At 35.7% G+C, this 20,567-nt stretch overlaps 1 protein-coding gene across 1 annotated transcript in view; it reads left to right on the plus strand.

Moving 5' to 3' along the window:
• Window positions 1-20,567, plus strand: part of KSR1 (kinase suppressor of ras 1) — a 92,912-nt gene that overhangs the window by 56,855 nt on the left and 15,490 nt on the right. Inside the window, exons 3-15 of the mRNA XM_072405115.1 lie at window positions 1,328-1,475; window positions 2,937-3,393; window positions 5,013-5,017; window positions 6,033-6,093; window positions 7,231-7,314; window positions 7,951-8,012; window positions 8,300-8,403; window positions 9,120-9,288; window positions 13,414-13,455; window positions 14,839-14,893; window positions 15,586-15,634; window positions 16,257-16,648; window positions 17,542-17,682. Of these exons, the coding sequence (XP_072261216.1) occupies window positions 1,328-1,475; window positions 2,937-3,393; window positions 5,013-5,017; window positions 6,033-6,093; window positions 7,231-7,314; window positions 7,951-8,012; window positions 8,300-8,403; window positions 9,120-9,288; window positions 13,414-13,455; window positions 14,839-14,893; window positions 15,586-15,634; window positions 16,257-16,648; window positions 17,542-17,682 (1,769 nt within the window). The remainder of the gene's footprint in view (window positions 1-1,327; window positions 1,476-2,936; window positions 3,394-5,012; window positions 5,018-6,032; window positions 6,094-7,230; window positions 7,315-7,950; window positions 8,013-8,299; window positions 8,404-9,119; window positions 9,289-13,413; window positions 13,456-14,838; window positions 14,894-15,585; window positions 15,635-16,256; window positions 16,649-17,541; window positions 17,683-20,567) is intronic.

Genomic DNA, 20,567 nt, shown 5'->3' on the forward strand with positions numbered 1-20,567 from the left:
TTGTAAACTTTTCTAAGAATGATAACATGACAGTAATAAAACCCCTCATTACTGGTATAAGTATCTGTTGTAAATCTATCTTTTCTACTTTTTTATTCGTAATAAAAAGTAACAATTGTTTTGGAAGACTTGAATATAAAAATGAGTAATCAACAAGCAAAGACACTGTAGCACAACAGAGCTCACAGCTAATTGAATGGCTAAAAACCACAATGATGTGTAGCAGGCAACAATCAACTTCCATTTTGTTTTATTATAGTTGATATTGCTGCCATAGTTAAAAATCTTACCATGGACAGGGCTGGTTCTTATCAGTCTGTTTAGTCTGTCCTGAGAACTATAATTATCATAGAACTAACATATATTATTATGTATATTGGCCAACATAAATCCAGTCCCATAGGCAATAGACAGTTTTTAGAACCTGGTTCGGTTTGACAGATTTTAATTTGCCTGTCATTTTTTTCAGTGGCTCCTAAATAATGACGGACAAATGCGTCTACATTTGCTTTTGTGCGATAATAAACATTAGCAACAAAACCACTTGCTGTGCATATGTTTTAAAAACCTAACTGTTCCATTAGCAACCAGGTCCCACCAGATGACATCTCCTTTACTGATGTGTTTCACCTTGCTTTAGGGTTTCCTAAAGCTGAAATTTAGCCTTTTGTTTTAATTCTTGCAGTTGTGCAGGTTTATCCTCTTTGCATTGATTTACCATATGAACAATTAGTTTCTCGTAGTGTGCATTAGAAGCTGTAGCAAATCGAATCTCAAGCAAATCTTACAAGTGACTGCATTAGTTTTCTATTTTGTCTTTTCCGTTTGTGATCCTTCGGTGATACACTTTGCTTTAGGATGACAACACTCTGAGTTTTGTTGCGCCAGGATAAAGTTTAAGACTACCAAGGATAACATAAGAGGAGTTGTTTTATATTCTACAGACTGAGTTGGCAGCAATGCCAGTGTTTGGCTTGCAACAGAATGCTTTCAATGGTATTTTTAATAAACCAAAAAGGGCTGAAGTTCATTGTTGGAGATTATATACTTTAAATCAAGAGGTCTATTTATAAAGCAGTAAATCTGAATTTCACTTAAACTTCCCTGGGTGGGGAACCTCCCAGGTGAATGTGTTTTAAGGTATGCAATTGATTCTCTACCAGGGAATGTTTCAGATTCCCTGCATTATAAATAGACTCCAAAGTGTTTTATTTAGTCTTTTATTATAGTGAAACAATATAATCCTTTTTTGGAATGTATGATAATAGATATTTAGGAGTACATTCTATACATTCATGAATCTTATTTATTCATCTTTATTATGCAGAAAATACCTGATGATTTAACACTAGATGCCTTACTGGAGATGAATGAATTAAAAGTGAAAGAGACCATGAAGAGATATGGAGCCAACACAGAAGAGTGTTCTCGGCTGAATGGAGCACTTACCTGTTTAAAGAAAATAGCATGGTCAGGTAAAGTATTTTACCCTTGTCATATATTGTGAGCTTCATTATAACAACTATTTGTCATATTTGTGTCAAAAAAATGCTGTGATTATGTGTATCTTTCCTGCTCTCTCTAAAATAAGGGATTGTGCTTATTCTTTCCATTTTTTTATAAATGAATGAATCTTATTTTTATTTAATTTCTTATTAATAATTATTTTCTTCCCTAAGACTTCCTCTATGTGCTAGTAGATGCTTAGATAAGATCCCCAATAAATTAAGGTCTTCTTTAATCAGTTGAACTCATTTTGAGATCATGTGACACTTCAATAGCGCACTGGCAAACCTCCTTATTGTTAGTATGTACTTTCTAAAGACAATTGCAGCTGAGGTTTTATTTTAAGGTTGTCAATGCTGAGGAAAAATGCTTATGCAATCAGGACTTTGTTTTAAAATGGAATCTTTTTAGTGGTCTCTTTGTCTTTTCAGATATCTGAAGTGGTATTGTTTTAAGTTTCATATAAACATGTTTTCGCTAGTAAAATCTGTCATGTGCTACAGATAAAGGTATTTATTTTAAAAGTATAATGTCAAAGTTTAAAATAAACCTGTCAGAGTGCTAGGAAATATGGTGAGCTAGTAAATAGAGGTTACTGTCCATTAAAGCCACATGCCCAGACAATCAGTAGATCAAAGATATAGGCAATTTGAGTAAAAAATACATTTCTCATGGTAAAATCAATCTTGGCCTTATCTTCCTACCATCCAGTGGCAGGACAGAAATCAACTTCAACGTGGTAGTATGGAAACAAATAATCTTGTGTGTGTGTGTGTGGTTTTTTTTTTTTTTTTTTACATTAGCATCTGAGTTATCCCCACGGGCTTTTAAAACCTGAAATGGATAAAGGATGTATACAGGCATTTGATTTTAGTTGAACTGATTCTGTAGGCTGCTAAATTCAATTGAAAGAAATTCTGCCACTTAATGTCAAGACTCAATAATTTCGTGTTCCACTATTTTTCTCTGTCCTGAAGAAATATTGCTGCTAAATAATCTTCTGCATCCAGCACACTTTTAGATGTGTTGGATACCTAGTCCCCCACTGCCTGCTGAGAGTTTATGCAGTGGCACTATGTCACTACTATGGCTTGTAGTGATAAAGGGGGAAGTAGATGGAACCACAGACTTCTTTTCTAGGGAAATCAACTGCCATTGTTGGATGAGGGGGCGGTGAATGTGCCAAAGGATTCTTGTACTTACTGTTAGTTACAGGTATTAAGATGTTTGCATAACACCCTATTATGCTGTTGATGGCCAAACATGTTAGTCATTGACTTTTTTACCCTTTAGACGTGGTATTCATTGGGGAAAGATTCTTGCAAATTCTAACTATATAGATGAGCAGGCTTATTTTGGAAATGTAAATCTGGTGCCATGAGCCATTTGCTCCTGTAGGATATATCTCTAATTTTTTGTTATATGTTTAGGTGGCGACTTGGTGAAGGAAACATGGAATCCTCATGAAAACCGGAAAGAAAGTTCATCCCAACTTCCTTCTGACCTCTCATCCCCAGTGGGGGCAGTTTGGATTTTAAACACCCCACTTCCAAAGGCCAACAGCTATCAGCCTCGCTCAATATCAGTATCGGCCATCCCGGTTTCTGAATCCCATGGACCTTATATGTACCCTGAGGGCTTCCAGGATCCCTTTCCTCCATCTACACCAAGCAATAGGCTAACACTGAGGACTCCTCATGGAATTACAATAACACCACCCACCACACCTATGTCAAAGAGGCATATGAAGTTGAAGCCTCCTCGGACACCTCCACCACCCAGCCGCAAAGTCTTTCAACAGCTGCTGCCTAATTTTTCAACACTGAAAAGGAGCAAGTCTCATGAATCCCAGCTTGGAAACAGAATAGATGAAGTTCCTCCCTTGAAGTAAGTAGATTTTTTTTTAATTGGAACAGTATGCTAATATGGTAGGGGTATGATTATTAACATAGTATACTTATGTGGCATATGTAGCAAGATATTATACAGCACTGTTCATTGGGTAATAAATGTCATGTAGTAAATATGTATACACAAAACCAAAAAAAATTCAATCTTTGCTCCCTTACAGAGTTACAGGTGCTTCTGCTATTTGACTTTTTAGGGTATGACAGATAGTGTCCCTAGCTGCATGTTGTATATCTCACTGGATGTATGTCACTGTATGTCACTTTTGTATTCTGCAGTGACATAGGCGTGGTGAAAGGAAAAAACTCAATGCAACTCAATGCACGGGACATGCAATCAGACACTCAAAGGATGGAACTTGTTCCTTATTGACAGATTAATATTCAGTATGTTGTTTTGCAGGGTTCTTCTCTAAATTTTTATTATATTGCCAACAAAGTCACTCGGAGATTTAGAATTATTGCACATCAAAAGTCAGCTGATAATCAGCACAGATCCACTGCCTATATCTGGTACATAAGTCGGGGGATTCTCGTGCTGAACATTGTGGCAATAAATATTATCTTTCAGTGTGTGTGTGGCAGTTTGTCATGAAATCGACATGTGTGTATATATATAAGGCTGTATCCACTATAGTTGCAGTTGTCTTCAACTTTTATGTTCAACTAGTTTGAACATGGGTAGCAGACTCATTTTATATCTAACTAGTTGTGCTTTGGTTGCATTTTCCTTTCTTTATTATAAATTTTACCTTTTTATGCATTTTGTAACTATGTAGCCTGCCAAAACTAAATATTAGAGCTGAAATGATGTTGGCAGTTATTTTAGCAATTTCAAATCAAGGCAGCCTTTCATAACCAGAGTTACTTTAAAGGTTCTTCGAAATTCATGAGCACTAACCAATTTATGCTTCTCAGATAAGTAACCACTAACACCAATGACCTTTTCAGCCATCTGTAAAGCTGGCCACACTGTTAGAACTGGATTGTGTAGTCTTGCCTATTTCTCCCAAAACTTTTGATTAAAAACTTAATCTAAATGTCCAATTATGTAAGCTACTTTCTGGTAGATCTAAAAGATAAGGGAGTTCTTCACCACTCAACCCTGTTCTAAGGCTACATATGCCACTGATCACCAATGTAAGGGGGGCCTTCTTCAGTGACCTTCTCCACCTAATAACAATTTAAAAGTTTCCTTCTGTTCTGATCACAAGTGTAAATGATCTCCTCTCCCAATGACAACTTATCTAACTGGACCCAATCAACTGGCCACCAGTGCAATCTGCTGATCACCATGTGAAAGCATTCTATAGTTTTCACTGTTTATTCACTGATCCATATTATTTTATTTTGTTATGTTCATTATTATTTCTAAAATAATCTTGTATTTTACACCCATATCTATTCTATACAACAAGTACACCAATTTTCTTCCATTATATAATATATATTAACAACTGCTGCAGATAAGTCAATACATTAGGGCAGGAGTTCTAGATTGGGACAAGATTGAGGGAATATTGAGGCTTGATCAGGGTTTGGGAATAGCGTCTTTCTGTATTCTAATAACTCTTACAAAGTTTTTTTTGTGTTTTGCAGGTTTGGTAAGCCATCAAGTTATACATATATGGATGACATGAGATGACAGAAGAGTATTTTCGTAACCATTCAGCATGATTTTTTTTTTTTTTTTTTTTTTTTACAGTCTGTTCTGTTCTGTGTTAATGTTAGATCATGCAAGCATCTGTCAGTGTGAATGCTTTGAGTGTTTACTTGTTCCCTGTTCCAGGAATAAATGTAAATAGGTCTGCTATAGATAAACTGTGCTCATATGTTGCACACATACATTAAATTCACATTATACTGGTGCTGGGTGCAGCATACATTCTATATTTTGTGTAATCGGCAAATTAAAAAAAAAAATCTTTGCACTTTGGTGTTGTAGCAACACCAGGTATAGTTAAAGGGTCATAGTTTGGAACTGTTGGTCATTTAATTGCTTATGTTAAAATCCGTCAGCCATGAAAATTAATAAAAACAGAATCACTTGCAATGACTGTAATTATTCAGTTATGCTATTACTTTTCAATTGTAAGAAATGTAGGACCATATTTTGTATTGTACCAGAACCTGAATAGATGGGTTGTAATATTGTTGGTTTCATAATACCTGGTAAAGGTTTTGATATACTGTCTTGGAGAAACCAATATTTTAGGTATGGTTTGTTAGTGCTTTTCATTTTTTTTTTAATTTTAAACGTGTGGCATGCAGATATAATTCTTTCCAAAATGTACAAAAATAGAAAACTAGAATAATTTTTATTGATAAATATGTACAATATGTTTAATGACCTATCCAATGCAACTCTCTGAGAGGTAGTTTAGAGAGGGTCATTGCAGTTATCCAAAAGAATTACAGACTCTGTATGTACCTGTTTGTAGAAGTTCTCAGCCTAACTGTACATCTTTGTGCGGTGTAATGCACCATACATTTGCTTTGTTGAGATCATTTTCAGCTATGTACAGAGTCACAGGAAAGTGGTTGTGTCCTTGGACTAGCTGTCTTTAAATTACTAGTGTAAGTATTAGATCTGTTTAAAGAATATGTATTTGCTTATAGATGTTCCCCAAGGATCACCACAGATGGTACGGCGAGATATAGGGCTTTCAGTAACGCATAGGTAAGGCTTTGGTTTCATTGTAGAATATATGAATTTTAGGTTATTGTTTTTATTTTGGCAATTATTATAATAAGGTCATGGTGTTGGTAAAAGGTGCCATGTCTTCTACTAGTGGCAGTCACCTGTAGTATCTGCTGTATAAATCAGAGGTGGTCTGGCCAGTCAGACATCAAATCCTCCGAGTGCAACCACACCACCAAACCCTTCTCTCATGGCGCTCAAAGACAGTCGCTTTAATTTTCCAGTCAGCTGCTTCTGATCCATACACCTGGTTTGACAGGATCTGCCTGTTGTCAGGGCTCATAGAGTATCAGAAGAGTAAAGCATTTAGCTGTCAGGTAGTGGCATTGGTCTGCTACTTGTTTACATAAGCCCCTCAATAGGGAGTTTTCTTTGCAAATCAGACCATACAAAACGTGGATATAAAAAAAAACATAGTTTGTCATAATAGATGGCGCCGTAGGTTAAAAGAATAAAAAACACTGCTATTACATCTGTATTCTAAATTCTAAAATTAAAGTTAGTTATATTGTAATTTTTTTTGTCGTTCTAGTTATATTATAAAAGGATTTCTGTGTGTGTTGTCAGCAATACCTAGGTCACATCTTCTATGCACACAAACTCTTTTTCAGATATATGTAAACTAAAGTGGAACTAAAGTTTCACTTTTAAACATGCTTGAATAGGCAGGTCGTTATTGCAGAAATAAACAAGTGATATTCCTTCCGCAATAATCCTTCCTAGCCTGCCTGATTACTCAATAGAACTGCATGCACAGCTTAGCTTTGGCTGTCAGGATACCCTGCAATCCCAGCCTCCCTTGCTCTTGCCAGGACTAAATGAACCCCTGCACGCCTTAGTTCCATTTTAGGTGTAGAGAGATATTTGCTATATAATTTAGAAATGCTATACCATACATCTTTATTGTGCTTTCCCCTGCCTCTCCAAATAAGCGAGATACAAATTCAATACAATCTAAATGGCAGGTATGTTTCCCCTTTTATAACTCAGCGGTTTAATGGAGTGGAAAAGTGTATTCAAACTCTAGACAAAAGATATTTTAGTAATAGTTTGCATATCATTTATTGCTAACAAAGGCTGATTGTTTTTAAATTGTGCATTTTTTTTCTTTAACAGATTTTCTACAAAATCTTGGTTATCTCAAATATGTCATGTTTGTCAAAAAAGTATGATGTTTGGAGTGAAATGTAAGCACTGCAGGTAAGTTGTACCTCTTTGTATATTTATGGATTAAGTATTGCTGATTCCTGATAAAAACATAATACAAGCATTACAAGGTTATCACACAGACAATCTTTTGTGATCTCTGTTTATACATTATATGGCATATGATTCTTTGTTAAATACCATACATAATATGTGGGCTATAAATTTTGTGGACTGTAAGCTTGTGTCTGTAAGTTTGTTCTGCACGTATACTGTAAGTGCTGTTCAGTTAGCATACAAAGATATGAAAGTTGTCAAAGTATAAATATGTAAGAGGATGCAATGTTTGAAGAATGTACATTTGTATATGTGCTTTTGCCAAAACATTTGTGCATGTGTACTTAGCAGGTTATAAACATATCCCATTACCACAAAGATCCAATTCTAGTCTGGTAGATATGTTTAATAATTTGGTTTGTTTTCAGTACCTATGGTATAATAAAGAATGCTAGACTTTTTGGTATAGGTAATAATGCTAGATTTTTATCGCCACCTGTGAGCGAAATATATTTTTTTTTGTTTGTTTTTTGTACTGCTTATTAGTTTTAGTAGAATAGACTAAATTTGAGATTTTCATTGTTTTTTTAATATATTTTTGTTTTGTATTAATAATTGTTTTACATCTTTCAGGTTAAAATGCCATAACAAATGTACAAAAGAAGCCCCCGCATGTAGAATTTCATTTCTTCCTTGTAAGTAAACAAAATGTTTTTATTGTACCTATAATTGTTTAGTTGTTTTAAAGAGCAATAACCTCAATTAAAAAAAAAAACAGTCCAAAGAGCAAAGGAATAATAGCTGTAATTAGTTTCTGTTGTCAGTCCTGTATGGTCTCCAGGTTGGATTGTGCTTGGTTGGTATTGGTTGCTTACTGTACTGTACACATCTTTGCTCCTTGATCCATATTTAAAAAAATAATTATGATGAGGCTGTAAAAGACAGTTCATTAAACAGACTTCTTTGTTTCTTTTACTTTCAGTACCAAAAATAAGAAGAACAGAATCTGTCCCATCAGATATTAACAACCAGGTGGACAGACCGCCAGAACCACTATTTGGGACTCTTCCCAAACTCAATAAAAAGGTATTAAAGTCTTGTAGAAAAAACTGATGCTTGTAGGACACAGAATTCAGCACTTTTATCTTACTTTTTTATTGTTTATCTCAATGCTTACAATGCAAAACAGGAAAACTTTATTACATTTTAATTAAATATGTGATCCCCAGTAAAATCCTATCTAAAAATGAACATTTGAAGTTGCCATCACTTCCGTATGTGTAGATTTTCTGCTGTCCTGTATTTGTTGGCTCTTGTTGGTTCCTAGTCCCCCACTTTACTCATTGGTTTCTCCTACTAACCCCTACCTTACTACAGGACACAAATATGACATAGTTAGCGCAAAGAACCACCAAGTGCAGCAGGAGACCAGGAATTGGATAATCCTGTAAGTGGCCATTTCTGAAGAGCCTTTAGCAGCCTCTGGAGGAATCTTTTAGATGTTTTATTTTTATGAAAGATAAGCTGTCCTAGTAAAAAACTTCAAGCTATTACATGATCAAGACATATATTTAGAAAAAATATATTCAAATACAATGTGCAACTGTGCTTCAAAACTTGAATAAGTCAATCTCAAGTTACACAGAATCATAGCATATCTTATCATATTGAGCCAAGTAAAATGCTTTAACAGGTTTTCATCCTATTGTCTGGGTGTCACTGATCTAAGCTGCCTTGTCTTTCAACTTTTTTTCTATGGCTTTTAATATTATTTTAATTTAATTCATGTTCTTGGTTTTTAGGAACACCCTCCAGCAATAAATCACTTGGATTCAAGCAGCAATCCATCTTCAACCACCTCTTCTACACCATCTTCTCCAGCACCTTTCCAGACATCAAATCCTCCGAGTGCAACCACACCACCAAACCCTTCTCCCATGGGGCTCAAAGACAGTCGCTTTAATTTTCCAGGTAACATATGTGATGAGACCACACAACAAAACATAAAATGTTTAAAATCCGTTAAAGCATATTAGTATTTTTTGTGTGTATTGTTTATACGTGGAGTTTATACGTGGGCCAAATTCATAAAAGTGTGCTATGATATACCTGTTTTTTTACAAACTTTAATCTAATCTATATACAAAAAGATGCTAAAGAAGTTTGCTTTAAACAAAAAGTTTCAATTTAAAAAGATACTCTAATTATGTTTCTGATCCAAACATGACAAAGTTAAATGCAAATGAAGAATGGGGGGGAAATAAACGTAAATTAAAAATGTTATATTAATTGTTAAAAGTATAGCAATAAAAAGGTCAGCAGGTACAACCAGGACAACTAGACCCAGGCATGGCGACATAGATACCAAAGATTAAAGTGGTGCTGTCATCACTTCTACACACAAAGCAGCCTGGAAAAGAAGATGCAAAATATATATAATATTCTTTTACTTCACTGCCCTGTGGCAACATGTTGGTATTAAGCACCTAGGTGTGTCAAATATCTAACAAAATGCTGCATGTAATGAATAAACAGATATTCTTCACACCTGAAAGTGCACTTGCAGGTGATGGGTAGCGGCTAAATGGTGGCTTTTTAATGTATGCACCACAGGAAAGGTAAGTATATTGCCTTCTTACAGACTGTTTTGTGTAAAGAAGCAACACCACAGGAGCCACCATAAAGGAAAGTATGTTCATCCTTCTATACAGGCTGTTTTGTGAGTTAGTGTCAACAAATAGGCCATCAAAAAGGCAAAAGGGTAAGTATATGCAGTCTTCTTTTTCAGGCTGTCTTGTGTTCAGAAGTGACCTTGTACATGTAAATTGTAAGAGTTAAGGGAAAAATGTCCTGATCCATGCTACTAACTTTTGTGACTTTGGTCCCGCACGTTTTGTTGTACCCTCCCCACCACAAGTTCCTTTTGCATGGCACAAGATCACACATTTCTAAATTCTACAAGTCCAGACCCAGGGAACAATAGTGGTGACACGAAAATAGCAAAAACAGTTTGCCAAGCTCTGTTAAAAAAAATACTAAGGTTTCAAATAAAATGCTTTTTGCGTTTGTCCTTTTAAACCTTAAGGCTATCTAACCTTTTTGTTGCATACAGCTGCTCTGCATGTAAAATTTGAAATGTGAGCTAACTAGCAAAATTTCTGTAAATTTGGGGAACCAGGAGCACTCTAATTTATACTGGAAATGTCCTTTAAACCAGGGATATATGTGCAGTGGATATATAGGGTTGCTTGCCTAACATGTACATGATATGCTATTGTTGTTTGTGGGTTCCCAAAACAACAGAGAGTCTGTTAGTCAGCTGAAGGCACTTATTAGCAAGGATGGGGGTTAACTAGCTCTGCTAAGTTCTACTACCTTCTGCCTGTCTTATTCCTACATAACAAATCCTTTTGTCTGTTTGCATGCCATATGAATAATATTTTGAAATCTTTAATTTATATGAACACAGCTTTAGCCAAATAGGGTGTTAACTTCTACCCTGTGCTTGCCAAATAACAAAGACACAATGGGTATTTGCAAGGTTTTTATTGTGCATAGAGAAATATGTGAACATTTATCATTGCTTGTTCCCAGTGGTCATGAACAATGTCAACCATCTCCATTGTGATTACAACTTGTTTTGCAAGCCTGGGACTCTAAAAGCAAAGCTTGGTGAAATCTTTGAGTATGTATATACACTATTGAATTGCTGATGTCTGTCAGCACCATCTTTGGAACCTTTTTTCTGGACCATCCATATTTTTTTTTGTGTGTGTTATTTTCATTATAATAGTATGGTATATTGTTTTCTTTTCTTTTCAATATGCATCAGGCTGACTGTGGTTACATCAGGCTACAACAGAACATCTCATTTTTCCAAAACTTTGATTTGGTTGGTTGTATAATTCCTTTTTGATACAAAAGAGGTGAATGTTACTAAAAGGCTTCAAAGCTTCCATCCTACTCCTAGGGCAGGCATGCAGCTAGTGAAATCTGAAAAAAAAAATGGAACTGTGTATGAATGTTGCAGGTCATTAGTTTACTAGATAGTGAACCCAGGGCAGTTGTGTAGTCCTCACTTTTAAAATTCAGCACAAAATTGATAAGTGGCAGCCCTTCTCAAGTTATGATTTGTTTTTGTACACAATATGGAGTCTGTAAGATCTGAACTCCAGCTGCTGGCTGAAGACAATCCCACACCATCTTAATATGCCTAATTTCAGGCTTAGAAGAGTCTTAGGGCTCTTTGCAGCCCATTATAACCTCATGGTGCCAAGCACTAAGATCTAATGTTATCAAATGAACGGAAGGGAAGTTAGTCACGTGGCCCTCCATACTTGGAAGTACTTGGCATTTTCTTTATTTCTAGCAGATGAGCATGTGCTGCTGTAGAACAAGTGTTAAATGAAGAATAATATTGAATTTGCTTTCACAGACATTTCATTAATGAATGTTATTAGAATTGTATAAAGACAACAGATAGTAATCTGCAATGTGTACAAGGGAGTTTGTTCAATTAGTGGGATTTAACAAATAAAGATGGTAGCGATGCACTTTAACCACATGGCTTAAACTGCTGTTGCACTGAAAATACTAGTAGTTGATCTTATGTTTTATATTTATAACAGCAGGATACCGAAGCAAAAATAGCATAATGGAGCAAGTTAGAGCAACAGCTGTTTGACTTTGTTCCCTGGCAGCTGTGCAGACCTTCACTCATTCACTGACACAAGATGAGCAGATTCCTGGCTTGTCCAGCACAATGCTGCCTCAGAAGTTCATTCAACCTTTGACTGGAAAAAATAAAACATACTTTTGAGTTTGTTTGCCAGTTTTTTTTTTCAGATCACTGCATTACAAGAATTATTTTGTGCTCATGTCATGTAATACTGTGCTACACATTAAACCGAGGAAAACAATTCACGATAACCTTCATGGGTGTGCAAACATGTCACACTTTCAGTGTTTCAGTAGTTATGGCAAAAACATTCTTTGTATTTATTCTTTTTTTTTTTTTCTAATATATTTTCTAACATTTTATGTTTTATCTTAAAAAAAAAATCAGTAAATCTTTGAACAAAAATTATTTTTTTTTACCCGTTTACTTTCTTATTTATGGTCATGTTAAAAAGTACAGTAGTGAGAATTGATGACTATTAAGATTGGTGGGCAGTTATTTAAAACTCCTTCAAGAAGAATCTATTTTTTCCTAAGGGGTCAGTGCCAAGGTTTTGCTTCCTGCAGTACATCCTTACATCTATCACATCTATTTTTGTTGACAAACTGATTAAAAAGGCGTATTATCTTTTATATATAGGCAATATTTATATAAAACCTTATCAAATTTGTGTGGATTATATCACCAGCATATCCTGTAGCTCTTTACATTAATCACTTTAGTAATTTAACACTTTAGTAATTCCACTAAAGTGTTTATATCTGCTTTCCAGTGTGAAATGGCTAAGTTTCATGCAATTCTTACTTTCATACCTTTTTACATTTTTAGAAAACCTAGTATTTTTTTGGTTACCTTTTGGTATTCATAGTACATGTCATCCATTGCACCCTTTTAAAGTGTCTCTTTTACATTTTAGAAAGTGCCAAACATCAACTCTTTGTTCACTGTTTATTATAATTTATTTTAATAATTCAGCTTTTAAATGTCTGCATATTTTCTGTAAGAGTACATATAAAAGGATAATCTTATTTTATTTAAAAAATGACTGATGTTTGTATTACAATTGTAACCATTTAAGTAAAGTAGTTAAAGTAGTGTTAACGACAGCAGAGTAATGATGTTGGGAGACACTAAATGAACATGTAAGGTGTTTGCATGAATCTGTTTTCTAGAAGCATTGCAAATGTGTAATGGCTGGTAAAAATCCTATTAACCATTGTCAGTATCTACCTGGGAAAATGTCCCTGTAGACTGAACCCAGGAACACTTTTATTGACGAGAGCTGTGTTCAGTCAGTTAGCATGCAGACTATATTGGCTAAGTGCATGTGGGCCAGTCTCTGACAGGTCTCCTGATACTCTCTAACTGCTTGTTTTTCTTATTCTGCCTGGGTGGTTGCTGTCATCCTTTATTAAAAGCTGCCTACTACATTCAGCATAGACAACAGTTTATCTTCCCAGGTGAGTTTTCTGCTTTAATTCTACTAACTGACCCTGTGTCTTCTCCTTTACTTTTCTTCTGACGTTTTCTGCGGTCCGCAGGGGATGCTAACAAGGCCAGATCCCTTTCATTTGATCAGTTTTGTGACCTATATGCAACTATAAATATAATTAGTTGATGTGGTGTCTTCTACCAGTGGTAATAAAGTTGTGTTCTCCTTTTTTGAAAATGTGTACTCTTCCTTGGAGTGATATTTGTAGCTGTAATACAATATTACACCAGTTGCAAGGTGCTTGGGGCTTTAACTGTTCACCGCTGAAAAAAAAATGTTGCTTACATACATTTTTATAGTTGAAATGTATCTTATTTTAGGAAAACTTAAAATGGTAAAATATGACAGTAGTACTGTTTCTGCAGATAATTGCTTGTCTTTCTTGCAGTATATTAGCGTCTATTGCATTAAGAATTACTATATTGAACCTTAGGTGGCACACAAGTACTAGTAAAAAACAGGCCTGGTTTATTAAAGCTCTCCAAGGCTGGAGAAGATACACACACTTTCATTATTGAACCTGCGGGATCCACCAAACCTGGATTTGCCATCTGCTATTTTCTAGCAAATGTTTTGAACCATTGACCAGATTCATTCCAGGTTTGCTGCATCACCCAACTTCATCGAAGAAAGTGTCTACTTTCCAGCCATGGAGAGCTTTAATAAATCAGGCCCATTGTATTAAATTATAGCATGATGGAGTATGAAATGTACTATGGGAGCTGTCACTGCTCATAGCACAATGACTAGTCATGTTCCTTTGCACTGCTTGGAATCCAAACTATACTAGATATTTTATTTTGTATTAACTACAAAAATATGTCTGCTTTTGTGTGTGCCACCAGCCTTGTATTTGTTCTCTAAACTATGTAAGTGTAGGACCAATCTAAAGGCTTTTCAGTATCAATTGGACAAGTCTGGGGTAAAAGTGAGCCTGCTGGTTTATCAGTAGGTTATGATAATTATGGCCTTATTTTAGTCACATATATTTGGTAATGCTTTATTATTTTCATGCATTGTTAAACATGAGATTTGGAATTGTTCATGGTTGCCTGTATATTTAAGAGTATTAACATACATAGGCAATTGTTTGTAAACAGATAGACTCCAGTGGATAAAGTTTTGATGTGCATGATTCAGCGTGGTCTTGTGCATATTAAATATTTATGTCTGTCTCGATTCAAGCACCTATATTTCCAAGTGCTGTGTTAATGTAGAAAGTCTAAAAAGAAAAAGGTTTATTACATTTGTTTTTCAGCAGTTTTGTGATGTCCAGTATGGAGAAGGCTGTCTTGAATGTCCAGTACACCAATTTGCTTTGTATTTTAAATGTTTTTTTTTTCATTCCTAGAAATTCTAAATCCACCACCAATAACACAACCACCTGAGCCTCCTGAAACTTTAAGGTAATAACAGATTTTTTTGATTTCTAAAATGTTAGAAACCTTGGCACTCTCCTAGGTGCTTGATTTTCTTTTAAGCTTGCCTCTCAAAGTGCCAAGTTGTAGCGTTTATTTCTACCTGGGGCTTTTTGATAAGTATTGGTCACTATTTGATAAGTATTGCTTCTTAAACCCTGTACCGGGCACAAGTAATCAAAATCCACTTCTGTAATTAGCTCAGTGTCTCCCCCAGTGGTTTGCACAACTTTTAGGATGATATTAGAGGTAGCCTGATGCATTTAATGTGGCATCCCCTGCAATGTTCCCAAGTTTACTGGACCGGGAATGCCATCTTTGCATTTTCTACATATCTGTAGGAATGCTGAATATTGTTTCTATATTTGAACCATGTGATTATAATGCAAGCAGATGCTCCCTATCGGTTATCACTTTCACCAAGTGTCTTCATGTGACATTTATCAGTGTTCATGCTACAGAACCAATCTAGATCTACAATAAAGCTTGACCTTGAGAAGAATGTTTTTCAGTTAAAGGTGATATACTATAAAGACACACTATTGTATCTTTATTAGTACCTCTATTGTTACCTATAGTTGAATTTTAGGATTTGTGTTATAAAGTAACTAAGTAACTAAAAAATAACACAATTTTGATTTATAATTGTAACAATTGGTAACAAAGATTTTTTTTTAAAGTGCTGAAGGTGAAATGGAAACAGATGTAGCAGAAGAACAGGAAGCAGAGGTACGCTACAAATACAATTTAGCTGAGATGTGATTTTAAAGTTTGCCACTAGATGGAGTCACAATTCTGTACATATTGCTCTGTTTTATCTGACACTGCTTTCATTAGTGTTTGTTATAGCAACACTTTTTGCAGTAAAGCAAGTGATTCATTTTTCTAGAATACTGTTTATTGTAATAGTAATAAAGTTTTCTAACAAAATGAAGAATAGAAAAATTAAAACTGACACTTAAGCTTACGAACGTAATATATTTCTAAATTTAGAATGCAAAGTATCTGCAATTGGCAGTTTATGAAACACCTCAATTTATTTGATTTTACTTATTTATGTAAATTTTTTTTCAAAATTTGTCTGCATGAAATTGTGGCCTTCTTTCATCATTCCAACCAATATAATATAATGGGGCAAGATAGAAAAAAAAGGAATTCAGTAAAATGCTTGCTCATTGTTGAAGGTGTAGTTGGGACTTTTTCATTTTCTTTTAACTCCATTGGATATTTTTGAAACTAAGGAGATTATTAGTATTAAAATACAAATTATTCCTTTTTGTTCCTGCCTTGTTGGGAGAACCAGTTGGATTATATATTTATTTATAAGAGTGGTATTAACATTCATTTTCAGCAGACTGAGGAGCAAGAAGCCAACAAATCTGAGCCAGAGTATGATGATGATGAAGTGGATGAACTTCCTACGTCAAGGTCCACCAGCGGTACATTCAGAGGAATGATCTTCCGCAAAGCCAGCCAGACTAGTGTATACTTACAGGAATGGGACATACCCTTTGAACAAATTGAACTTGAGGAACTTATTGGTCAGGGAAGGTGGGGAAAAGTATACAAAGGCAAATGGCATGGAGAAGTAGCTATTCGGTTGTTGGAAATAGATGGAAATAACCAAGATCACCTAAAATTGTTCAAAAAGGAGGTTATGAACTACAGGCAGACGAGGCATGAAAACGTGGTCCTGTTCATGGGAGCTTGCATGCACCCACCACATTTGGCCATTATCACTAGGTGAGTGCCCTTCATTACATTGTAACAAACTATATTCTCTTTTTATTATATACTTTTAAGTCCTTTAATGTGTATACTCATACTGTCCTTTGTTGTTCCGACTGGAAGAAGGTGGGCTGTACTTGTTTGCACTATATACATTATCAGTATAGTTTTTGCCCTTTCCTATCAACTAAGGCACTTCTAATTCATCCTGTGCAGATTAGGACATTGCAGACTGATGATTGTTTACATGGCTTTGTTGGTAATACACAGTGACACTTTGGCCTATTTGCAGGTGGAAATATACAATGCTTTCAGTTGTACTTTGGTATTGGTATCGCCATATTTCTTTCATGGCACATATACTTTTTGGTCCAGTTGAACACCTTTTTATTGTTACTGTATATGCAGATTAGTATGTAGAACTGAAGAACTGATTCGATGTTGCTTATATTCTGGGATTACTTTTGTTAAAGTTCCTATCAAATACTAAAGCCACAGTCAATTGACATTGGCTGGAAGTGGATCCATCCTAGACGTGAAGTGCTCCGATTGGGAATCAAATCCTCCGTCATTTGTGCTTCACACATTCCCCTTCACACTGGAATGGTCAAGAAAAAGAGGCAATGGGCTGCGTGTTGTCAGGTGCTGATTGACCACCTGTAAACAAGCAGTTATAGTGCTACCATTTCTATACCTCTTTTCATTCCTCCCTAATACAGGCTGGCAGAGCTTATTTGAGAGTGCCAACTCTACACTGAGATCAGGAGTAGTGCAGTATTGTTGCCATCCCATTACAGGAAAACTGCATTAGCTTCACTGGCTGACGTAATAGTTATCTGTATCATTCAGTGGTACACCACATTTTTTTAAGGGGGTTTACTTAAATAGTTCTTGACATTTTGTTTCAGTTACTGCAAAGGGAGAACACTGCATGCATTTGTAAGAGATCCCAAGACCTCACTGGATATCAACAAAACACGACAAATTGCACAAGAAGTCATCAAGGTAAGCAGGCCGTTTACGTGTATTCCAGCCAATGTTTCTTTAGTGTAAGACCATACATAACTGAATTGATGAGTACTTGGGAAAAGTCAACAATGCCACCCCAATCCTCTTGCATATTTCTTATTTCTTTGTGTGTCCAACCACACTTCCCAGATGATGGCTTCTAACATTAGGGCAGGTCTTGGCATCAAATATAGTAACCACTACTTGGTACAATTACCAAGGCAGCAGAACATTTTAAGTCACCCTGTATAATGACTATGAAGTGTTAGCAGGGAGCCTGAGAAACCAGTTAGAAGCTGCCATACTCTAACACTAATAAATCTGTGTGGAGTTGAAGAAATAGCCCAGATGTTATGCACTGACCCAAATGTTTTTGGGAGGATGGATTTACATGCAACACTCTGTAAAGAATAAGTGTCAGATAGTTACTTGGATCCCAGTGCTATAGGAATGTAGCTTTTGATTACTGAAAACTGGCTACTTTGGGATCTTCTGACCATTATAATTATTTATCAAATGACCATCTAAGGCTGTATTTATAAATGTGCATCATGGGAATGCATGTTTTACCATATACCTGCAAATGATTGTTAACACATGGCTATATGTTATATGCAATATATTTCACCATGTGAAAAAGATGTGCATTCAGGTGCACTGCATTAGGTAAAAATGGTGCAGGTGCCAAATATGCCTGAAAGTATATACAGGTTGTTGTTTCCCTTTAAAATTTACCTTTACTTCCTGATTCTGGAAATCAAAAGGAAGTTTTCCAAAGTGAAGGAATTTCTTCACTTTGGAACAGTTGTCTCCAATTGGCTGTCCCCACTAGAAGCTTTACCCTTTTCCTTGTTCTGGGACATTTTTTCCCTCACTTGCCTTTTGGTGACAATGGTCATTAGTACAAATAGTAAAAAAGTAATATTATGGGAGTGGAACTCTCAAACAGACAGCAATAAAAAATTACATAGTTACATAGTAGGTTAGGTTGAAAAAAGACATAAGTCCATCAAGTTCAGCCACTAGGGAAATAAACATATCCCAGATATAAAACCCTACAAGGCATGGTTGGTCCAGAGGAAGGCAAAAAAAAACCCTGGTACAATTTGCTTCAAAAGGGGAAAAAAATTCCTTCCTGATTCAATGAGGCAATCAGACGTTCCCTGGATCAACAGTCACTGTTATTTTTACTTTAAAGCTTTATTACCCAATTATTTTCTGTTCTTCTAGAAAAACATCCAGCTTTTTCTTAAAGCAACCTATAGTAGTTACTGAAACTATTTCCTGAGGGAGCCGATTCCACATTTTCACAGACCTTACAGTGTAGAATCCCCTCCTTATCCAGAGCTTAAACTTCTTTTCCTCCAGACGCAAAGAGTGCCCTCTTGTTCTTTGTAATGATCTCAAAGTGAATAATGGGGAAGAGAGTTCTCTATATATGCACCATTCATATATTTATACAGGGTGATCATATCCCCCCTTAAACATCTCTTCTCAAGGGAGACTAGATTAAGTTCAGCTAAACTCTCCTCATAGCTGAGCTCCTCCATTCCTTTTATTAATTTAGTTGCCCTTCTCTGCACTCTCTCCAATTTCACAATGTCCTTTTTGTGAACTGGTGACCAAAACTGGACTGCATATTCCAGATGTGGTCTGACAAATGCTTTGTACAGAGGTAGGATTATGTCTCCATCTCTGCAGTCTATTCCTCTTTTAATAAAAGAAAGTACTTTACTAGCTTTAGATATTGCAGCTTGGCATTGCATGATGTTATTAAGTCTATCATCTACCAGAACCCCCAGATCCTTTTCCACTTCTGACTCCCCCAAATGTAAACTTGAAAGTTTAATCCTTACCAATGCTATCCAAAGTGCAATAAAATAAAGTTTTGCTTAGAGATGAATTTAAAAGCAATACACTACACAACTTTCTTACAACAATGCATCAATATGAATGGCCACTAAAAATAAGCAGCTGTGCTAAAGGACAACACTTTTATTTTCTTCAGTGTTACTTTAAAATCTGTAAGTTTGATTTGTTCAAGGAATAATAATTGCATCAAATGTCTTTGAGCTAAATAGGTCAGTTTCTGCTCTTACCTATGTGCCTGATTTCTGTGTGTGGGAGTATTCGTGACAAAAGGCTATTTGCTGTAGTTTATATTTTATGGATCCAGTTCTACAGCTGTTGCTATGTAAATAAAGACAGGACTGCAAATTTTATGCATGGAGTTTACAAAATACCTCAAGTATACTGGTAATAAAATGGGCTTAAACATTGCACCTGAACAGTACACCTGAAAATGTGGCTATAAACCTGGTTGTCTAAAGCCTCACATTGTTTACTTACACCTATTCACTGATGCCTTGCTGAATGTATTTGCCATGACAAAGGCCACTATGGCACCTAATAGCTAAGTTAATAAAACCACATTTATACCATCTTTAAACCTGTGGCTCTCAGTCCTCTACTTACCTACTTGCCATCTTACTGCCTCAAGCAGCCATGACATAAAGAGAACCAGTAACAAAAGGAACATGGAGGCTGCCATTGCATGCAAATTCTAGCTGCTTGGCCTTCACTTTTTTAGTTGCTTTAATTCCTTGAGTCACCGGCCTGAAACCTGTGTTTCCTAATTTGCATATTTGTTGAAGGCCAGCAGAATAGAAAGTATATTTGCCAATGGCTAGTAAAAACACCAGACAACCAGCATTTTCCTAAAAAGATGCACAATAGAAGCCTCATGTTTCCATTGTTGGGGAGCTAACTCAGTCAAATTATCAAGAGTTCATTCCTCGACAACTGATCTCCTAATTTTGTCTGAAAGGCTACGTACAGATGATTCTTGTACAATTATCTGCTCATGGCTGGTATTGGACAAGAATCTGGTGTTTGTACAGCGCTCATGGATCCATCCTGGCGAATC

The sequence above is a fragment of the Pyxicephalus adspersus genome, chromosome 1, assembly GCF_032062135.1.
Source record: "Pyxicephalus adspersus chromosome 1, UCB_Pads_2.0, whole genome shotgun sequence".
NCBI lineage: Eukaryota > Metazoa > Chordata > Amphibia > Anura > Pyxicephalidae > Pyxicephalus > Pyxicephalus adspersus.